We start from the raw sequence: 19,773 nt of genomic DNA on the forward strand, positions 1-19,773 counted from the left end.
AAATCAAGAAATTGAAAAACGAAATTAAAAGATAATAAGAATACAGCCGTATGGAATTTCTTCAATCCGTTGTATAATCTTCAATCCCGTCTCGAGCCCGTGTGAAATTGAATCCAAAATCAAGTTTCTTGCCTCCAATTTTGGTTTCTTCCTTCTCCCTCGTCGTTCTCCTCCTTCATATGATGAATTTTGGTATTTATATCGCGTCCAAATTAGGTAGGAAAAGAGTTTCAACCAAAACGAAAAACTGCGTCCGAGAGTTGAAAATAACTCTATGCGACCGCATAGAAGGAATCTATGCGGTCGCATAGATCAAAAAATTTGGGTTCATTGAATCCCTGGAGCCCTCTATGCGACCGCATAGAAGGTTACACTATGCGGTCGCATAGAGGTAACCATCTATGTGGTTTGTTCAATTTGGTCCCTGAACTTCTTTGTTGCTTCTCTTGACTTCTTTCTTCGATTTTTTCATCTTTTCAACAAATTTTATCTTCCAATTGATGATTGATACCATCAATTCTTATGCCCCTCATTCGGCATATCTTTTGAGTATTTGCGCTTTAGTCCTCCAACTTTCAATTGTCTTCATTTCAGTCCCTCTTCATTCATTTTGCTTTGTCATTGAACTCATACTTGGCATGTCTTCCCTCTCGTTTTGCATTTAGCTCAACTTTTCAATATTTGCACCTTTGGTCCTCGAACTATCAAATTGTTGCGTTTTGGTCCTTCTTCGGCTCTTTTCTCCTGAATTCCACAATTTCCATTGAATTACCTACAATGCATAAATTTAACTGGATTAAGTTACAATTCAACCGTTTTTTCCATGTTTAAGTAATGTTTATGATCCAAATAAGTGTGTAAAAACACACTTATCACATACCCACCCCTCACAACCTACGATTGTTGACCTTTTAGAACTCCTATGCAATTAGGACTCTAACTCAACCATATACTTGACTCCCGCAAGGATTCTATCTTACATATAATTATGGAATTTGACCAACTCCTTAATTTTACAGGACTCCAACAGATAAGAACACCTAGATAGTTGAGTCCCACTAGGAGAATGTCGCTTACTACTATAAATACAGAACCTTGAGCCATTATTTAGGTACGTTTTTCATTGTTCTTCAGTCTATAGCCTCACGCATATAATTTCCTTTCTGACTTAAGCATTGGAGGGGCGACGAAAACATACCTCGTTGCCTTTGTTTCAGGTACCGGAATACTACAATTGTGCTCAATTCAAATCATCAAGCTCAGGAAATCTGCAGATACGATTTTTGGTAGCATCATTGGCGGCGTCTGTGGAAAACGCTACCAAAAGCCATGGTTAATACGCGATCAAGTCTTCCTCCCGCAAGCTCATCCGCGCCCATACCTTATCCTACCGAAAATCAACCGGCTCCTCATGAAGAATCCTTAGGAGTGCCCGCACCTCTGCCAGCGGTCATCACAATCGAAGCCTTTAAAGAGCTCTGTCAGCAGGTGGCCACACTCACGCAACTATTAAATCAAAGAAATTCACATCCGTCTCTAGCGCAGGCAGAGCATGGCGGTTTTATGGTCGATGCTCGGGTACGACCACCAAAACCCGCAAATGGCGAAGTAGAAACCTCGGGTATTCACAATATGGCCTCGGGCTCGAGATCGGTCGCCATGGATTCCGGTGAAATTGCCCGGATTATTCAAGAAGAAATTACAGCTGGCCTGCAATGGAATGCTCGGGGGCCAACAGGTTTCACTCCATTCACGCCAGAGATATTGTCATATCCCTTGCTCGATAGATTCAAATATCCTCGCATTAAAGAGTATGATGGGGCGATCGACCCCATCAACCATCTCAATGTATACACTGATGTCATGAACTTGCAAGTTGGGCCAGATCAGGTTATACGCAAAGCCTTTCCACAAACGCTGACTAATGCTGCTAGGGATTGGTTCTCGACATTGGAGCCCAACTCCATAGCCTCATTCTCAGATTTGGCTGATAAGTTCTCAGCCTTCTTTGCAAGTAGCAAGCGAATCAGGAAGACCGCGGCCTCTCTCATGCAACTTTGCCAAGGACCAACTGAAACCCTACGAGGATTTATGACAAGATTTAACAAGGAAATGTTTCAAATACCCGACCTTCACATCACAGCAGCTGTCTCCGCCCTCACTTATGCCGTAAGATGTGAAGCCTTCAAGATGTCTTTATCAAAGACCCCGCCGTAGACAGTGACTGAGCTCGTCACCCGAGCTGAAAAATATATTAATATGGAGGAAACACTAAATTCAAGGAGACCTGGTCCTTCCCATGAAAAGACCGAGAACAAGAGGCAACATGATCTCGTCCCCTGGGATAAGCGCAGGAACGAGGCGCCATCAGCACCTCTCACTTGGTTGAACACCTCTAAGACAAACATTTTGATGGAGGTTAAGGATATGAAAGAATTAAAGTGGCCTTCAAGGATGAAGTCGCCCCCTGACACAAGAGATAGGAGCAAGTATTGCGAATTTCATCGAAATCATGGACATACTACAAAGGATTGTCATGCTTTACAGCGAAAAATTGAAGCCCTTATCAAAAGAGGATTTTTAAAGAATTACATTGGTCATGATAAACGACCAAGGAATGAATGTGACAATCGAAAAGAGCCTGGGGTCGGAAGCAATGCTCAACCAACTGCCGGAACCATTAATATTATCATTGGGAACATAGCATCCGGCGGAGACACAAGTAGTGGGCGAAAGCAGTATGCCCACCAACATGCTCATACCCTAAGAGAATCCCGTGATGAAGTCAAATACATCACTTTCGGAGCAAGAGATTTGGAAGGAATATCATATCCTCATGACGATGCCTTGGTCGTCTCTGTGGTTGTGGCTAACTTTGAAGTAAGGATGCTTCTGGTTGATAATGGGAGTGCAGGGAACATACTGTCACAGGAGGCTTTCGCCAAATTGGGAATCTCTCCCAAATAGCTCAAAGTAGTAAAAACTCCCCGACAAGGATTTGGTGGTGGAGTCATTATCCCTGAAGGTATCGTCGAGCTCCCGCTTACATTAGGAACTGGTAGTACACAAGTGACGGAGATCACTCCATTCCAAGTGGTTAATACCCCAATGGCCTACAACATTATTCTGGGAAGACCCCTACTGAACAAGATCCAGGCTATTGTGTCAACTTTCCACCTCACCATGAAGTTCTCCACAGGTCATGGCATCGGAGTAGTTCGAGGAGACCAAACAGCGGCTAGACAGTGCTATGTTACTAGCATCCGAGGAATGAGTGCTGACATCATGCAACTCGCAGACCTCGAGCTCGAGCCAAGGGGTAGATTGGCCCTCGTTGAGGAATTGGAAGTGGTCGAGCTCGAGCACGGAAAAGCCTTCACTATTAGTCGGGATCTCAAGGCCAACCTCCGGGAGTAAGTCATCAATTGTCTGTCCCGCAACATTGATGTTTTTGCATGGAAGGTGGAGGATATGCCAGGGATAGACCCAGAAGTAGCTATCCATAAACTCAATATCAGCCCAGGGGCCAAACCTGTTAAGCAAAGGAAGAGACGGTTTGCGCCGGAAAGACGTGTGGTCATTCAGGAAGAAGTCGAAAAATTGTTGGGAGCGGGGTTCATAAGGGAAGTCCAATACCCCGATTGGCTCGCTAATGTTGTTCTAGTAAAAAAGGCCAGTGGTAAATGGAGGGTCTGCATTGACTTCACATATCTTAATAAGGCGTGCCCAAAGGACAGCTACCCATTACCAAGGATTGATAATCTTGTGGATAGCACATCCGAACATAAGTTGTACAGCTTCTTAGATGCATTCTCAGGGTGTCATCAAATCCTCATGGCCAAAGAAGACCAAGAGAAGACTTCATTCATGGCTGATTCGGCCATATATTGCTATAGGGTGATGCCATTTGGATTGAAAAATGCTGGGGCGACATATTAGAGGCTCATCAACAAAGTCTTCGCCGATCTGATAGGGAAAAACATCGAGGCCTATGTGGATGATACGGTTGTAAAAAGTAAGAGGGTGGATGAACACATATCTGACCTAGAGGAGGTGTTCGTCACCCTACGAAAATATAAGATGAAGCTCAACCCGAAGAAGCGTGTATTCGACGTAGCTTCAGGAAAGTTTCTGGGTTTTATGATCACTCATCGGGGGATTGAGGCCAACCCCGACAAGATTCAGGCTCTGGCAGCAATGGAATCATCAGGGACCAAGAAAGAGATTCAAAAGTTGACAGGCAGGGTAGCTACCTTAAACAGGTTCATATCCCAGGCAGCAGACAGGTGCTTCCCCTTCTTCAAAGCCCTCAGGGGGAATCATTGCTTTGAATGGAAGAAGGAGTGCAAGAAGGCTTTTCAGGAGCTCAAGCAGACATTGGAATCTCCTCCTATCCTCACCAAACCCGAGTCCGGGGATACTCTGTATTTATACTTAGCCGTATCTCAGAATGCAGTGAGTAGTGTCTTGGTGAAAGAGGTTAACAGGGCCCAGCAACCTATTTATACGTAAGTAAAGTTCTACTTGATGCAGAAACAAGATACACTTTGGCAGAACAGCTTGCCCTTGCACTGATAGTGGTAGCACGAAAACTTTGATAATATTTTCAGTCGCATCCTATTGTAGTGCTCACCAATCAACCTCTAAAACACATTCTTCAAAAACCAGACGTCTCAGGAAGATTACTGAGGTGGGCAATTGAACTCGGAGAATTTGACATAGAGTTCAAGCTCCGTCAATCAATCAAAGCTCAGGCCTTAGCTGACTTCATTGCAGAACTCACCCCAAGGCCTCGGGGACAAGATTGTAGCTCTAGCTCGAGCATATGTGTGTGGCAAATTTTCATAGATGGAGCATCAAACTCCTCGGGTTCGGGCGCAGGAGTCATAATCATAAGCCCGGACATGCTCATAAACATTCAGTGCGCACTCAGGTTTGAATTTGAGGCGACCAATAATGAGGCATAGTATGAGGCCGTCATCATAGCCATGGAACTCGCCATAAATATCGAGCTTGAAAACATCAAAATTTATAGTGATTCCCAGTTGGTGGTTGGACAAATCGAAGGGACGTTCGATAGGAAGGACGAGAAGATGAGCTTATACTGCTTGAAAGTGCATGATCTCCAGAGAAAGTTCAAGAGTTGTGAAATTGTGAAAATTTCTCGGGCTGAGAATTGTAAGGCCGATGCCTTGTCAAGATTGGTGTTCATGGGAATAGATGGGCTTGACAGGACAGTTCACATCAAAATTGTAATCGAGCCAAGCATCAATCAGACCACATGCGTCATGGATATTGATAATGAGCCGTCGTGGATGAACCCAAAGTGGACTTCATAAAACATGGCAGTCTTCCAGAAGATTCTCGAGTAGCGAGAAGCATCCGGTCCAAAGCTCCGAGGTATTGCATGATTGAAGGAGTTTTATTTCGTAGAAGCCTCACACTTTCATACCTCAGATGCCTTAGGCCTTCCGAATTATCTCAGGCCCTAGAAGAAGTTCATGAAAGAGTATGTGGGAACCATCAAGGAGCTCGGGCATTAGCCTTCAAGCTTATAAGGTATGGATATTATTGGCCAACCATGAAAAAAGACGCCCAGGAATATGTCAAAAAGTGTGACAAGTGCTAAAGATTTGGCAATGTCATCCACCCTCCCGCAGAGGACCTCACTAACATTAGTTGCACAGCCCCATTTGAGAAGTGGGGAATTGACATCCTCGATCCCTTTCCGATAAGTAGGGGACAATTGAAGTTTGTGGCTGTGGCTGTAGAGTATTTCACTAAGTGGGTGGAGGCCGAGCCTTTAGCAACAATTTCAGAGCCGAAGTTAAGAAGTTTCATTTGGAGATCTATCATATGCAAGTTCGGAATACCGAAAGTCCTCATAACTGATAATGGCAGGCAATTCGACAATGCGCAATTTAAAAGCTTTTGTTCCAACCTAGGGGTTGATCACCGTTTGACATCGGTTTCCCATCCTCAAAGTAATGGTCTCGCCGAAGTGACCAATCGGATTATATTGCAAGACCTCCGTACAAGGATCGGGGATGCAAGAGGTTCCTGGTCTGACGAGTTACCTTCCATACTTTGGACGTATAGAACATCCCACAGAACTGCTATGGGGGAAACCCCTTTCATGTTGGCTTTTGGTATTGAGGCCACTATCCCTGTTGAAGTTAGGTTGCCCAGCCAAAGGAGGCTCGAGCCGAAGATGCATGGCGCACCACTGAACACCTCGACCTCTTGGAAGAAGTTCGTGATCAGGCAACTTTAAGAATGACCTCCTACCAAGATAAAACAGCAAAGCACTTCAATAAAAAAGTGAGGGCGCGGAGATTCAGAGCCGAAGACCTTGTGTTAAGAAGGGCCGAAGCAGCAGGTCATGCCCCGAGCAAGCTAGGACCAGTTTGGGAAGGGCCCTTTGAAGTCATACGACAACTCCAAAAAGGCGCATACAGTTTAAAGGATACATCAGGAAGACCACTTCCAAAACCATGGAACGTTGAGAATTTAAAGACATATTACAAGTAACTTGGTCTTCCAGTTATCAGTAGTCAGGCCTGTGCGTCAAGGCTCACATTTTCAATTCTCAGGCCTGTGTGCCAAGTTTTATTTTTCGGTAGTCAGGCCTGCGTGCCAAGGTTCACGTTTTTAGTCATCAGGCCTACGTGCCAAGTCTATTTTTAAAGTATAATAAGAATTAAACTATTCGTCAAAATATGATCTAGCTAAAAGCCTTGCCCGCGCAAGCAATCAAAAAGCGTTGCCCCGCGCAAGCAATCAAAAAGCCTTGTCCCAGGAAAGAAACACAAGTCTTGCCCCGCACAAGCAATCAAAAAGCCTTACCCCACGCAAGCAATCAAAAAGTCTTGCCCTAAGCAAGCACTTCAAGTAACATTCCCGATCACACAGTGCCCGATCAATGGTGTGAGAGATCTTATAAAAAAGCCATTACTGTCCTCGGGAATCACGCTAGGTCGATACAATCACGTTGTCATGGAGTCCTTGAGATAAACATGCATAATATGCTCGACTCATAATGGCAAAAAATGATTTTACAAATTGAGTTCTCAAGATCACTTGTATACGTGCTTGAGCTCAACGCATAATGTTCAAAAATGATTTTACAAATTGAGTCCTCGGGATACTTGTGTACATGCTCGAGCTCAACGCATAGTGTTCAAAAATGAAACCAATTAAGTCCTCGAGGCAATTTGTCTAAATGCTCGACCTCAACACATAATTTCAAAAATGATTTTATAAAATTTAGTCCTCAAGAGTATTATTTATCGAGCATGACAAAAATAAATCTTTGTTGTCGGTGAATAAGTACGTCAAGGCAAGAACTTCACTCAGGCATCAAGATATTAATATATCTTAGGCGTCGAGCTATTTAATACATCTTAGGCGTCGAGTTATTTAATTTGTCTAGGCATCGTAATATTAATACATCTTAGGTGTCGAGCTGTTTAGTACATCTTAGGTGTCGAGTTATATAATTAGTCTAGGCGTTGAGCTATGTATTCTCTTAAAGTCGGGCTAGGTCACATCACTTAGTATAGTTCTCAAATGAACTTAAAGCTCGAGCAAACATAAACATAGCAAGAAACGCAAGTCAAGCTCGGGAAGAACACATTGTTTCAAAAACTGATTAATCAAGTACAAGAGTTTAGTATCCAAAAACAGAAGAAAAACATAAACTAATCTAGGTCCTCGACTCTTTCTCCCGAGGCCGTATTGCTTTGCTCTTCCGCCAAGTCCTCACCGTCAATATCAACCTCCTGGTCCTCGACGGTTTCCTCGGACTCTGAAAGCTCGAGGTCTTCAGCAACCTCAGGGATGCTCTTTAAATCCTCGGGCTTTGCGTCAGGCTTCGACCTCAAAAATGCCCAAGCCTCTTCCAAAGCGTGGAAGTACAAGCCCATGGCCTACTCTCCCTTCAGCCCGCTGAACTCCTCGGACGTTTTAAAATCTTCGATCGCAATGCCTTGAGCTTCAGTCAGACGAGTTTCAAAATCCCTCTTCAAACGCTCGATCTCGAGCTTTAAATCCTCGGCCTCGCCCTTGGCCGCTCCAGCCTCTTCCCGAGCTCTCTGAAGGTCTTTCTTCCCGTCATCGAGCTCCCTCTGGAGAAGGAAGCACTCAACTTCCATGTCAGCTATCCTCTTCTCATGAGCTCAAGAAGTATCCTCGAGCTCAACAGTTTTCTGTGCCTCGTCTTTCCCCTTCATAGATAGGCCTTGGGCAATACTTAAAGTCTGCATTATATAAACCCAAGCTTAAACGATCACATCATATAAACCAATAAATTACACCAAGTAAGTCGAGCAAGCTTACCTTCAGCGTAAGGGATTCAAGAGCTTTCATGCCCTCGTCAAAGCCGAGGACCTTTCGATATTTGTCCACGATGCTCGACACCAGGGGACATCAATCAGGATCTTGATTTTGGAATGAAGGCATTGGAGGGACCTCATCGTCAAGGTCAACAACCTCGGGGATATATTCCTTGACCAAGGACGTGACCGAGGAGGGGCAGTTGGAGTTTCATGAGCCTGTATGGTCGGGGATTGTCCCCGGGCAGAAGGTTCACCTGGCCCACTCCTAATATTCTCCGGGCCTGAATCACGAGCTCTTTTCTTCCCGCTCTTTTGACCTAGAGCTTGAGCTTGAAGGGCCTTTGACTTTTTGTTCACGGCCTGTTTGAGGGCTGAAGGATCGAAAGTCATCTCTGCAAAAACAAGTCATTGACATGAGCACAATTATACATTCAAAGACAGATCAACAAGAAAGAAGGCAAAAAGATGATCCCTACCCTCAGTGCCTTTCACATCCGCAAGATCAAGAACGTCATCCCCGAGGATGTCATCTATATCATAAACAAAAGGCTCAAGGTTCTCTAACATCACCCCATGCCTTTATAAAGACTCAAAATAGGCCTGGCCTTCACAAAACCTAGTAGTGTCGGGCAAAACCCACCTAGGACTAAAAGGAAGGTCACTATCCTGAGGTACGACATAAAACCACTCTTCTTTCCATCCTTTCAATGAACTGGGCATCCTCGGTAATCTAAAACCTCCTCGGGAGGAAAGGTAGGTGAAACAAGTATATTGAGGTAGCTGTTTCAAGTCGAAGACCATTCTACAAAGATCGATGTATGAGTTAATTCTTAGGTATCTACAGGCTATAAAAAATAAGTGAGCATCCTCCACCCATTTGGCATGAGCTGTCTAGGGCTCGTGTTGTGCTCGACCAATAAAGCCACAAAAAAGGGGTGCAGAGGCCATCTAAATCCACCCTTTAGTGAGTCCCTAAAAATTACAAACTCTCCATCCCGAGCAAAGGCCATCCTATCCTCTCCCCCTGGCGTCCTAATATCACACTTCGGCATGAGCCCGTGCTCCCTAGCCATCGATATTACTAGATGCTCTTTAAACTTACAAGGAACCTCGGAGTACCTAAATGGGGTCAAGATACTTTGTGCCTGAGGTTGGGCATTAATAGGCACGACCATAGGTATGATCGAGCATCCTATGTCCTCGGGAGTACTCCTTGAGGATGAGGACGAAGACCCACTACTACTACTACTAGACATCCTGACCTAGGTAAAAAAAGTACCTAAAGAATAACTTAAGAACTCGAGGTCTTACCTTAAAGTCGACACCTAAAAACTCAAAAGTTCTGATCCCGACGATTAGCAAGAGAAGTTTACTGAGAGTAAAAAGTGAAAAATGAAATGTGGAGAGGGTATTTATAGGCAACAGGAGCGGGTAGTCCAAAAGTCACTACCCCAACCGTCAGATCTGGCCACGTGTCCTACATCCATCCCCTACCATTTTTACCGCCTTTTCTTATTTAGGGCTTACCTCAGTACACGCCAGCCCTTCTGAACACCTGTCTTCAAAAACGTCCTCGAGCTAAAACACTCGAGCTTTTTGTTTCAAGCCTCTTTGCATCATGTCCTCGAGCGAAGGCTTCGAGCATATGTGCACGGGGGCCAATGATACTGATATTTCGGATAACCTGACCACCATATTAACCCGAGGATTACGCTATCCTTTTATGATATACATGAATGCCCGATCATTTCATCCCGACCACAAATCTTGGATAAACCCGCAAATTCCACATATGGAGTGCTCGAGCATATGCTCAACCCGAGGGTTATTCTCGAGCACTTACTGTCTTGCTGCTTTACATATTGCGATTCTTATGCTCGAGCATTAGTAGTCCTCGAGCATACCTTCCCCTCACAACTTACAATTGTTGACCTTTTAGAACTCCTATGCAATTAGGACTCTAACTCAACCATATACTTGACTCCCACAAGGATTCTATCCCACATATAATTATGGAATTTGACCAACTCCTTAACTACACAGGACTCCAACAGATAAGGACACCTAGATAGTTGAGTCCCACTAGGAGAATGTCACTTACTACTATAAATATAGAACCTTGAGCCATTATTCATGTACGTTTTTCATTATTCTCCAGTCTATAGCCTCACGCATATAATTCTCTTTCTGACTTAAGCATCGGAGGGGCGACGAGAACATACCTCGTTGCCTTTGTTTCAGGTACTGGAAGACTACTATCGTGCTCAATCCAAATCATTAAGCTCGAAAAATCTGCAGGTATGATTTTTGGTAGCATCACTAGACATAAAAACTCAACCATTTGAATATTTTGTTGATTCTTGCTTGTTTGGATATTGCACATGGCTTGAGCACTCCGTTACTTAGCAACCATATTGTATCAACAAAAATGCCTGATGTTCACAGGGCCTGTACAGGCCCACTCACATGCTGAGTAAGGGAGTGGGGGTGGGTGATTATTTAAAATATATATATATATATATATATATATTACCCCACCCCCTATAATGTGTGTGGCTTGAAATAGGACCCGTACATGCAACATAATTTATTGAACCAACTTGATAGCTGCGTTTCTAGGCATCTGGCATCAGTTTATATTCTCATTTATTTTCCTATTTAATTGCCCGTGGAATTATTGTTCTAGGTTCACCAGTGGAGCAAATGACGGAATTTTATAGTCATACTCGTTGGATTCATGTTTTGCTGGGGCGTTTTTTCGAATGTAAATTCAAAATATACTATGGTTTATACATGACTTATTTTTTCTTCTAATTCTCAGTTCACCTTTATCTGTACTTTAGAACAGTGTGGTAAACGCGATAAAAGAGGTGCTAAAAGAGAAGATAGTGCTCCTTCAAGTTATCGTGCTCAGAGGCACGCCGCACACTTAATTGAACATTCGTTTCCTCGAGATTCTATTTTTTTCATTCTTTTCGAGATAAAAACATAATCATTGCTTTTAACAATGTATGTGTTTCGTGTATTCACCAAAGTGGTAAAGGTACAAAATGTAGTAGATTCTTTCTCTCGAATTAAAACTCTCAAGTAAATGTTACATCTATCACTATCTGTCACTAATACTAAATAATTAAATTTCAATTAAGATAAATGCAACTTTGACTTGGGGCAGCAGCAATTATTGCCATGTCACCAACTGTTATCTTATAATTGGCTCTGCTTCCGTGGAATACGGTTGAAATCACCGAGGTTGTACGCGGCATCCCAACATTTTGGCTACGTTTGAGTATTAGACAATATTTTCTGCTTTTTAGGCATCGTTTGATTCTCATTTTTATTGAAATATATTTTTTTTAATCACATATTTTTATTAAAATAATATTATACATAAATCAAAAAAATTTCGTTCTTTTTTATTCACACATTCTCCATTAATTTACAACTCTAAAATTCATTTTTTCTATAAAAATACAGCTCAAACACCCACTAAAATTAGACAATAGGAGTTGGAAGTTGAAAATGCAATGCCACGTGAAGAGAACTCAAAGAGGCCAGTTAGTTCAACTTTTCAAACTTATCCCCATCTTTATTAATGCAAATATAGGTGCCATTGCCCAACTACTTTTGGACTAAAAAAGCATGTCAGAATTAACCTAAAGGTACAAATGTTTAAATAAATTGTCAAAACCATGTACAGCAACTCAACAAGTTTTACAAGAAACTAATTAATTGGTTGGATGGGTAAAAAAAATCACGGTCGTCATATATTTTATTGGAACCCTCAACTTACATATTTCATCGACATTTTTTAATATTTAGTAAAAGTTTGAGTTTATCAAAATCAAATAAGGACCTATCACATCGGGATTAGATAAAAAGATCAATACTTTGTGTACAAGGGGGAATATCTCATTTAAAAATTATCAATTGTTATGTTCCAAACAAGAATTACATTATTGACTGAAATACTCCATATACGATATAACTTTGTATTCGTCTGGCCCCTATTCTCTTTCATTTTTTTCTCTTTTATTTTTAACCATACAATTTTTCATAAAATAATATTTTATGTAAATCGAAAACTTTTCAATCTTTTTCTATCATACATTCTTCAAAAAAATACTATTTCAAACGTTGAAATTGGAAAAAAAAAATGGAGCCAAAGGAGGGCTAATAACTTGTAGACATGTTTAAGTAGATAGGATTAAAAAAATTACAGGATTATCATGTAAAGTAAGAAAAGTTTAAGATTGTCTAATGAAATTAATTTGAGGCTAACAGAAAGTTAGCAACAGCGCTCTCTCTCTCTCTCTCTCTCTCTCTGTGATATAATTCAACTTTTGCTTTCTGATTTTTATAAATCAAGACCAAGACTACTTTAATATTAGTCTGTATTCATTCCTCCCACTCTGCACCCGCGGTGCACCTCCCATGTTGGCGTGTTTTGTGGAGGAGCAGTGGAGCACAGTATGAAGCTTTGCAACAGAGGTGCAGATGGCCACCGTATCTTCATCTTACTGTTTTTAATCTCTATTCCTCTTTTCTTCATCCCCACTGCCAATACCCAGGTTTATTTGCTAATTCCTTTTCTCCTTTGCGTGTGACTGCTCATAGATCCGTGCATTATGAACGTCTTGATCTGAATTTGAGCTGAATTTTGACTATTTTTGCAGCTTCTTGATTCGTGTTCCACTGCTGCTGATTGTGGGTCTGGTCTTTATTGTGGAAACTGCCCTTCACTTGGAAAGACTCAGCCTTTCTGCACCAGAGGCCAAGCCACTATACCCACTTCCATAGTAATATTCTCTTCTATCTAGTCTATATCTTTTGTTGTTTTTCAAGAATTCTACTAGGATTTTCTTGATTCTAAATTGTCTTTTTATTGAACTTTTAAATATCTAGTTTGAATTTCAGTAGTCTATAGTCCAGTCTTTTTAATAAATTCTTATATATATTAGATGTCAACTATGTTTTACAGATGAAAGGTTTTATATTCTGGAAATTTCGAAACGAAGTATATAACTTGATTATATTATGTCTAATAATGTAATAGGTAAGTGGGTTGCCCTTTAACAAGTACACATGGCTGATGACCCATAACGCCTTCTCCATTGTGGATGCACCTTTATTGACTGGTTCTCAGCGAATCACATTCTACAATCAAGAAGATAGTGTTACCAACCAATTGACAGTACGCCATTTCTTAATTTTTATATGTTTTATATTCTACATGCTTAGTATGCATAGAGAAACTAAATGTGTTCATGTGCATTAAATTGATTTGTGTAATGGGTTTTGTGTAGAATGGAGTGAGGGGATTGATGCTGGATATGTATGATTTCCAGAATGATATCTGGCTCTGCCACTCATTTCGAGGCCAATGCTACAATTTTACTTCTTTTGTAATATACTAAACCCCAATTTTCCATTAAATAATTGGCCAAAGTGAAATTCTTTTGATGTTGATATTAGAAAGTTCTTGATTCACAATGTTTCAGGAACCTGCAATTAATACGTTAAAAGAAGTTGAAGCATTCATGACTAAAAATCCTTCAGAGATTGTAACAATAATAATTGAGGACTATGTGCATTCCCCAAAAGGGTTGACAAGGGTATTTAGTGACGCGGGGTTGGACAAGTATTGGTATCCAGTGGAAAAGATGCCTAAAAAGGGCCAGAATTGGCCCACTGTTAATGATATGGTACAAAATAATCATAGATTGCTTGTTTTCACTTCTGATTCTTCAAAGGAGTCTGGTGAAGGAATTGCATACCAATGGAGGTACATGGTGGAAAATGAGTGTAAGTGCTATGTGATGGTGTGATGGCTTGTCAATTTGATTGATATGTCCTTTTGCAGTTGAAATCTTATAGAATGATTTGTTTCAGCTGGGGATCCCGGGGTGGTACCTGGTTCGTGCTCAAACAGAAAGGAATCAAAGCCACTCAATTCAAGAAGTTCCTCTCTCTTTCTGATGAACTACTTCCCAACAATTCCAGTTCAGAATGAGGCTTGCAAAGAGCATTCTTCTCCACTTGCTGATATGGCTGGAACCTGTTACAAATCAGCAGGAAATGTGATCCCCAATTTTGTAGCAGTGAACTTTTACATGGTATTGGAATTTTAAAACGTAGCTTTCAATAGAACTAATGGCTGTATGTCATAGAGCATGATGTTACTTTTAAATTATGCAGAGAAGTGATGGAGGAGGTGTTTTTGACGTTGTGGATAGAATGAATGGCCAATCATTATGTGGGTGTAGTACCGTCACTTCATGCCAGGTTAGTCCTATGTCTTTCTCGTAAGTGTAACTAGTAAGTTACAAAGCAATCAAATTTATCAATGATAAATTAACCAAAGCTGCAGAAAAGAGAAGTAGAAATGCAACAAACAACTTATTGACATATATCTTGATAACGCTTGTTCTGAAGTTAAAGAGTTTTATGAGTAAAATAAATGATGCGTCTATATGAACAGAAGGTAACCTGCATTAAAATATGATTCTGATTCCTTACTCTGTACTAAGCTGAGACTTGATAAGGGTTAATGACATGCATTTTAAAATAAAAAATCTTGATTCAGATAACAGTTCAAACCCCATTGAATAGAGACTACTTTGGCTCATTAAATTACTGAATACAATGCAAACTCCAAATAGATTAAATTTTTTCATTTTATCTAATTGTTTATTTCCCTGGTAGTCAATTCAGACCAACAGCCGCGAATCCTTAAATAATTATTTGGTTGGTTGTGTTTCTGGATTATGGAATTAATTCATCAGGGTTTGTATAGTTCTTAATCGAATTTGATCCTTCTTGTGCCGGTTATCCCGTAAATAATGTGACGGGCATTTCTTGCATACCTCTACAACCGGTATGGCTTCAACCATTTTAGTATCAACTTGCAATATAAATTTTAAGTAAACTAAATTCTGCCGCTAACAATTCAAGTGTCTCAACATAGTAATGTAAAAAGACGAGGTCAATAGATCCATTTAACCTTCAAGAATATATTTCATCTGTTTCTGTTCTTTTTCTTGTAAATATGCTTTCAAATCAACATTTGGTCAAGCACGATAAGCACTCGATCAATGAATAATGGGGCGAGTACAAAATTTTGACGATGATAGTTACAGCGTTACTACTAGAGAGTTGCAAAGGATGTCGAAACTATCTTTTCTGGAATGATGGTTGGCCTTTACCTTTGGAGATATTGTCCTTCCGGTTGACCTTCTACTCTATTAGACCGACATTGCACGTTCTAACATAGATCGTACTGTATACATGTTGTAATACTGTAAAAGCGTGCTTCCTTAAAAGACAGGCCATGTGGGAACCCTCTCATCATTTAGTAGCATTTCTTTTGGTTGTATTTGAAGAGCTGGATTGATTGTAAGCAGACCATTGAAGCAGTCATGCGACACCCTCAAGTCCCATACATTGATCGACTTGAGTTTGCGGCATTTTTTTACAAGCGTGACAAGTCCATTATCCGTTATGTGATGACAGCCCCATAAAACAATAGTCTGCAACAAAATTGAATCTAATAATGTCAGTGCATGATACATGGACACGATTTTTAACTTTTTATTCTTTAACCTTGTCCAATTGCGAGTCCACCTTACTAGTTGGGATTATTTCAACATAGGAATTTACCTCGAGACGAGGACAACTATTTGCAATTGCTAGCAGGGACGTATCCGTGATAAATGTGCCACCAATATTTAGGTGTTGCAGTGAAGTAGCTCTTGAAATCTGTGAAAGCAAAGTTACCTAATTATTAAAAAAGAACTGACAGGAAAAACAAAGTGCATTGATTGTGGCGCAGAAAATTTGATTTTAGTTTGGTATGCGTTACTGAATGACCTTAAATGCAATGGACGACTTGTGTACATACCATTTGAACAACTCCTTTGTCTGTGATTACAGTCGAACCCCATAGAGATACCGATGACAGATCGCAAATATATTTTGCTGTAGACAACTGATGCAGACCATGGTCAGTTACTTGGCAACCCCATCGGCTCCTTGATCTCAACATTTGATATAAAAAGTTATAAAAGGAAACCCCATAAAACTAACTAGGTGATCAAAGCAATGCACAATCATATCTCAGACATCGTAAATTATATCTCCACAAAGAAAACTTTTTATATGCAGCAAGTAGACAGATATCATCCCCATTTCGTCCTTTTTACCTTTAAAAAATAAAAAATAAAAAAAATTATAATAATAATAATAATAATAATAGAAGAAGAAGAAACAGTAAAATGGAGATAGCTGATCTCAACTCACAAGAAATTAGCACGGTTTACAAATATAGTTACTACTATTCGTACATTAATGAAATGATGCGATTCCAAATCATGAAGAACAGATTAAATAAATGCACAAGTTTGTATCCTCTCTAAGCTTAAGTTTCAAATCCGAGAGCTTGAGCGTTTAGCCTTTAATCAATAGATGCAGCTCAGGAGAATCGAGTCACACACACAGAAGCACATTGGAAAAGCTCACATGAAAATGAGGAAAACAGAGAAGAATAGAATTTACATGTCAAGCTCCTTGAGCCCATCAGCTATCAGAACCATGCGAGTGACTGAATCGTCGTTTATTTTCCATCCAGCAAAACTCAAATTTTCACGCCTACCTATTGATTCCTTCACGCCTTGTCTCCATTTCCCACACACGCTGCTCGCCCTGCATACACCAAAATGAAAATTAGCTCAAATTCTAAGAATATAATTCAATCGATTATCGATCGAAAGATTATAAAATAAACAACCAGCATATAAGGCCTCGTGCTACCACTCTTCACAGGATCAACCTTTTAAGTTTTAAGATATGTAAGAATTGACTTACTGAGCCAAATCTTTGAAGGAAGTTAACAGATCAAATATGTGGATCAATAGTTCAATCGGAAGCTGATCAATATGCGGTTCTTCATCTCCACGAGTGCTCATGATTTTTTCTTACGCAATTAAAATCAAGATCGGTAGAAACTAGACAGAAATGAATCGTCCTGAAATTTTTTGGTGTATTTCTGTTACTTGAAGAAGAGGGCAGTACATATGACAGCAGAAACTAGACATAAATAAATCGTTCTGAAAATTTTTGGTGTATTTCTGATACTTGAAGAACAGGGAAGTAAATATGACAGCTTTTGAAAAGTAAATGTGCAGATAAAAACAATAGAGGGTAACGGAAGAAACGTGTTAGAAAAATTCGTCTGCTTATGATACGTAGCGTAGTAATATTTTCTTTCTATGATGAACAGGATTCCTATAAAACAAAAAATAACAGATATATAGTCTTTCAAAAGAAACAATTTGAAAATAAATTGTACGAGGAAGATGCAAATTTTTGCTTGAAAATCCTTTCAATAAGAATTAAGTAATAAACCACGGGACCGTAACTTCCACTCTTAACACAAATATTTGGATTGCTCAATAACAATATATTTTGTTGACACATAAAAACTCAGCCCAAATTGAATAGCCCAAGGAGTAAAACCCAATTGGAGGATCCCCAAATCAAATAGCCCAAAGAACGAAGTCCAATCGAACGAATCAAGGTGAAGGCCCAAATAAAGGGCCCAAGAGTGCGGCAACGCCATCGCCCAAGTTTGCAAGTCGCCCAGAATCTGAACGAATGGAGTGTCATACGGTCGCCCAGAGCTGTTATTCTATTCCCGCCCAAACCTTCAAGTCGCCCAAGGTATCAACAAACATAACGCATTGTGGTTATCAAGAAATGCAGTTATCAAGGCAGTTGTTAAAGTAGCCCTATCACGTTCCACAACTCAAGGAATTCAATCGAAAGCGGTTGAACGATGAAAGATAATGGCAGCGGCTAAGAGGCAGTTTCATGACAAAATGGCCACTACAAAGAAAGTGGGTAGTTATAGGACGATCAAACAGTTTTCAGAGCAGTTAATCACAAAGAGATCGTCTATGAGGTATAAAAGGGAGAAAGAACGTAGAAGCAAAGGACCGAATCCAAAACTCTCGAACAGAGAATATGTAATTTTCATTTCTTTAACTTTTAGACTTAAACACTTTTCTTTCTGTAACTCGTGTGCTTGCGCCCCTTGGAGGCACGCTGTTTTTCATTTCCAATTGTAAAGTTCATCGCCAATAAAAGAACACCCCTTTTTGGGACTTTGTCTCGAGAGATTTCATCCCTTACACAATCGTCTGGTCCTTTTTAATTGTTAGCGACTTAACCCGTGCGAAACAATTTGGCACGCCCGGTGGGACAGTGGTGTTAGGTGTTGAAAATACAAAAGGTGAAACAATATGCCTCAGAGATCCNAAATATATATTGAATTATGGAAAAAAATCATTTTCATTTGGCCAATGGCACTCATTTTTAGTTTTGTAGTTTAAAATGTTTCATCAATTTTTTATCCACTAACCGGAAGGAACATTATAAAACGTCTAAATTGATGGCTTTAATTTCAAAGGATGACACATTGTAATGAAAAGATGATCTCATAATGTATTAACCATCATCTTTACGGGAGTTCTAATCTCTTGTGCAAACTAGCTTCCCCTTGATTGTAGTCAAGATCCAATAACTCCAAATGTTTGTGCTCTTTATAATAACCAACCAACAACGTATTCCCCCCTTCGTAATGGGAACACTGAGAGAGCTAAATTTGATGGACTTATTGCAGGCAGGAGCACCTTTTGGAAGTTGTAAAACTATTAATGCATCTAACACAACTCCTGCAACCCCTGGTAGTGCTGGGAGCTTCTCAGGATCTGTGCAGTTGACAGGAGCTGCTTCAACAGTCAATATTCCCAGTATATTTGTTCTGTGCTTATTCCCCTTTCTCATTACATTCTATCTGTTGTAATCAGTGTAGAAATATAGGTCCACGTTGACAATGAGCTGAACCCGAGGGGTTTGCCTTTCAATGTACTAGCATGTAAAATTTTTGGAGTTAGAATACATAGAATGAATATTTTGATTGAAAGTAAAAGTATGTTTTCTAGATTTAAAATTAATTCTTAAAATCAAACACTGAGGACTCAGCAGAGTAGTTTGATGTAGAGAGCAAGAAAGAGGAACAAGAGAAGTACCACATGGTTCAAGTATCTTTTACGTTCCATCTATAGTTTATTGTACGGATACAAATTGTTTTCTTCATATATTTTGCGTCCATGACATTATCAGATGAGTTGACTTGATTTCATCAGGTTGGACTATTTTGTTTTGATTGAAGTTCATTAGCTCCATTGATGAGAATAAATACACAATTTTTATCTTGTTGGCTTGTTCTTCGTAAAATGCCATGTTTGGTTTAGTTAAAAATCAGATTTTTAGTAAATTCTGATAAAAGTTAATGAAATGTGTTGAAAAATTGATAAAATTGTGGGTCCGGTGAAATGTGGGATTGAAAATGAGTTTTTGAAAAAAAAAAAAAAAAAAAAAG

The 19,773-nt window shown here is 40.1% G+C and overlaps 3 protein-coding genes and 1 long non-coding RNA gene across 5 annotated transcripts; 3 read left to right on the forward strand and 1 right to left on the reverse strand.

Moving 5' to 3' along the window:
• Nucleotides 1–2,259: 2,259 nt before the first annotated feature.
• On the forward strand, nt 2,260–3,417 carry LOC111366903. Its single transcript, XM_022987584.1, has 2 exons — nt 2,260–2,880; nt 2,968–3,417. The coding sequence occupies exons 1-2, from the start codon at nt 2,260–2,262 to the stop codon at nt 3,415–3,417; spliced, it is 1,071 nt and encodes a 356-aa protein (XP_022843352.1).
• Nucleotides 3,418–10,542: 7,125 nt separating this feature from the next.
• LOC111366534 lies at nt 10,543–11,418 on the forward strand. Of its 2 annotated transcripts, none has more exons than XR_002697680.1 (3): nt 10,543–10,634; nt 11,023–11,100; nt 11,180–11,418. It is a non-coding gene; the product is annotated as an uncharacterized LOC111366534 (long non-coding RNA). The 2 variants fall into 2 exon arrangements; XR_002697681.1 differs by having other exon boundaries at nt 11,185–11,418.
• A 1,230-nt stretch (nt 11,419–12,648) lies between these two features.
• On the forward strand, nt 12,649–19,341 carry LOC111367884 (PI-PLC X domain-containing protein At5g67130). The gene is made up of 8 exons (XM_022988976.1): nt 12,649–12,904; nt 13,010–13,132; nt 13,390–13,527; nt 13,640–13,738; nt 13,835–14,138; nt 14,226–14,449; nt 14,532–14,618; nt 19,012–19,341. Exons 1-8 carry the CDS (start codon nt 12,806–12,808, stop codon nt 19,192–19,194), a joined length of 1,257 nt encoding a protein of 418 aa, XP_022844744.1. The 5' UTR covers nt 12,649–12,805; the 3' UTR covers nt 19,195–19,341.
• Nucleotides 15,304–17,557, reverse strand: LOC111367885 (F-box protein At5g67140-like). The gene is made up of 5 exons (XM_022988977.1): nt 17,196–17,557; nt 16,887–17,033; nt 16,234–16,369; nt 15,993–16,091; nt 15,304–15,862 (listed from the first exon to the last, which is right to left on the reverse strand). Exons 1-5 carry the CDS (start codon nt 17,294–17,296, stop codon nt 15,650–15,652), a joined length of 696 nt encoding a protein of 231 aa, XP_022844745.1. The 5' UTR covers nt 17,297–17,557; the 3' UTR covers nt 15,304–15,649.
• Nucleotides 19,342–19,773: the final 432 nt, after the last annotated feature.

Source organism: Olea europaea, chromosome 18, assembly GCF_002742605.1.
Source record: "Olea europaea var. sylvestris chromosome 18, O_europaea_v1, whole genome shotgun sequence".
NCBI classification, from domain to species: Eukaryota; Viridiplantae; Streptophyta; class Magnoliopsida; order Lamiales; family Oleaceae; genus Olea; species Olea europaea.

What these genes read in the sequence shown, in the direction of transcription:
- LOC111366903 (XM_022987584.1), top strand. Translation starts at nt 2,260, where the DNA reads ATGGAGGAAACACTAAATTCAAGGAGACCTGGTCCTTCCCATGAAAAG. An exon ending in TGGTTGTGGCTAACTTTGAA is followed by an intron (nt 2,881 to 2,967) that starts GTAAGGATGCTT and finishes TCTCCCAAATAG; the next exon opens with CTCAAAGTAGTAAAAACTCC.
- LOC111367884 (XM_022988976.1), top strand. Translation starts at nt 12,806, where the DNA reads ATGAAGCTTTGCAACAGAGGTGCAGATGGCCACCGTATCTTCATCTTA. An exon ending in TCCCCACTGCCAATACCCAG is followed by an intron (nt 12,905 to 13,009) that starts GTTTATTTGCTA and finishes CTATTTTTGCAG; the next exon opens with CTTCTTGATTCGTGTTCCAC. An exon ending in GTACCGTCACTTCATGCCAG is followed by an intron (nt 14,619 to 19,011) that starts GTTAGTCCTATG and finishes GACTTATTGCAG; the next exon opens with GCAGGAGCACCTTTTGGAAG.
- LOC111367885 (XM_022988977.1), bottom strand. Translation starts at nt 17,296, where the DNA reads ATGAGCACTCGTGGAGATGAAGAACCGCATATTGATCAGCTTCCGATT. An exon ending in ACAAAGGAGTTGTTCAAATG is followed by an intron (nt 16,092 to 16,233) that starts GTATGTACACAA and finishes TTGCTTTCACAG; the next exon opens with ATTTCAAGAGCTACTTCACT. An exon ending in ATAGTTGTCCTCGTCTCGAG is followed by an intron (nt 15,863 to 15,992) that starts GTAAATTCCTAT and finishes ATTTTGTTGCAG; the next exon opens with ACTATTGTTTTATGGGGCTG.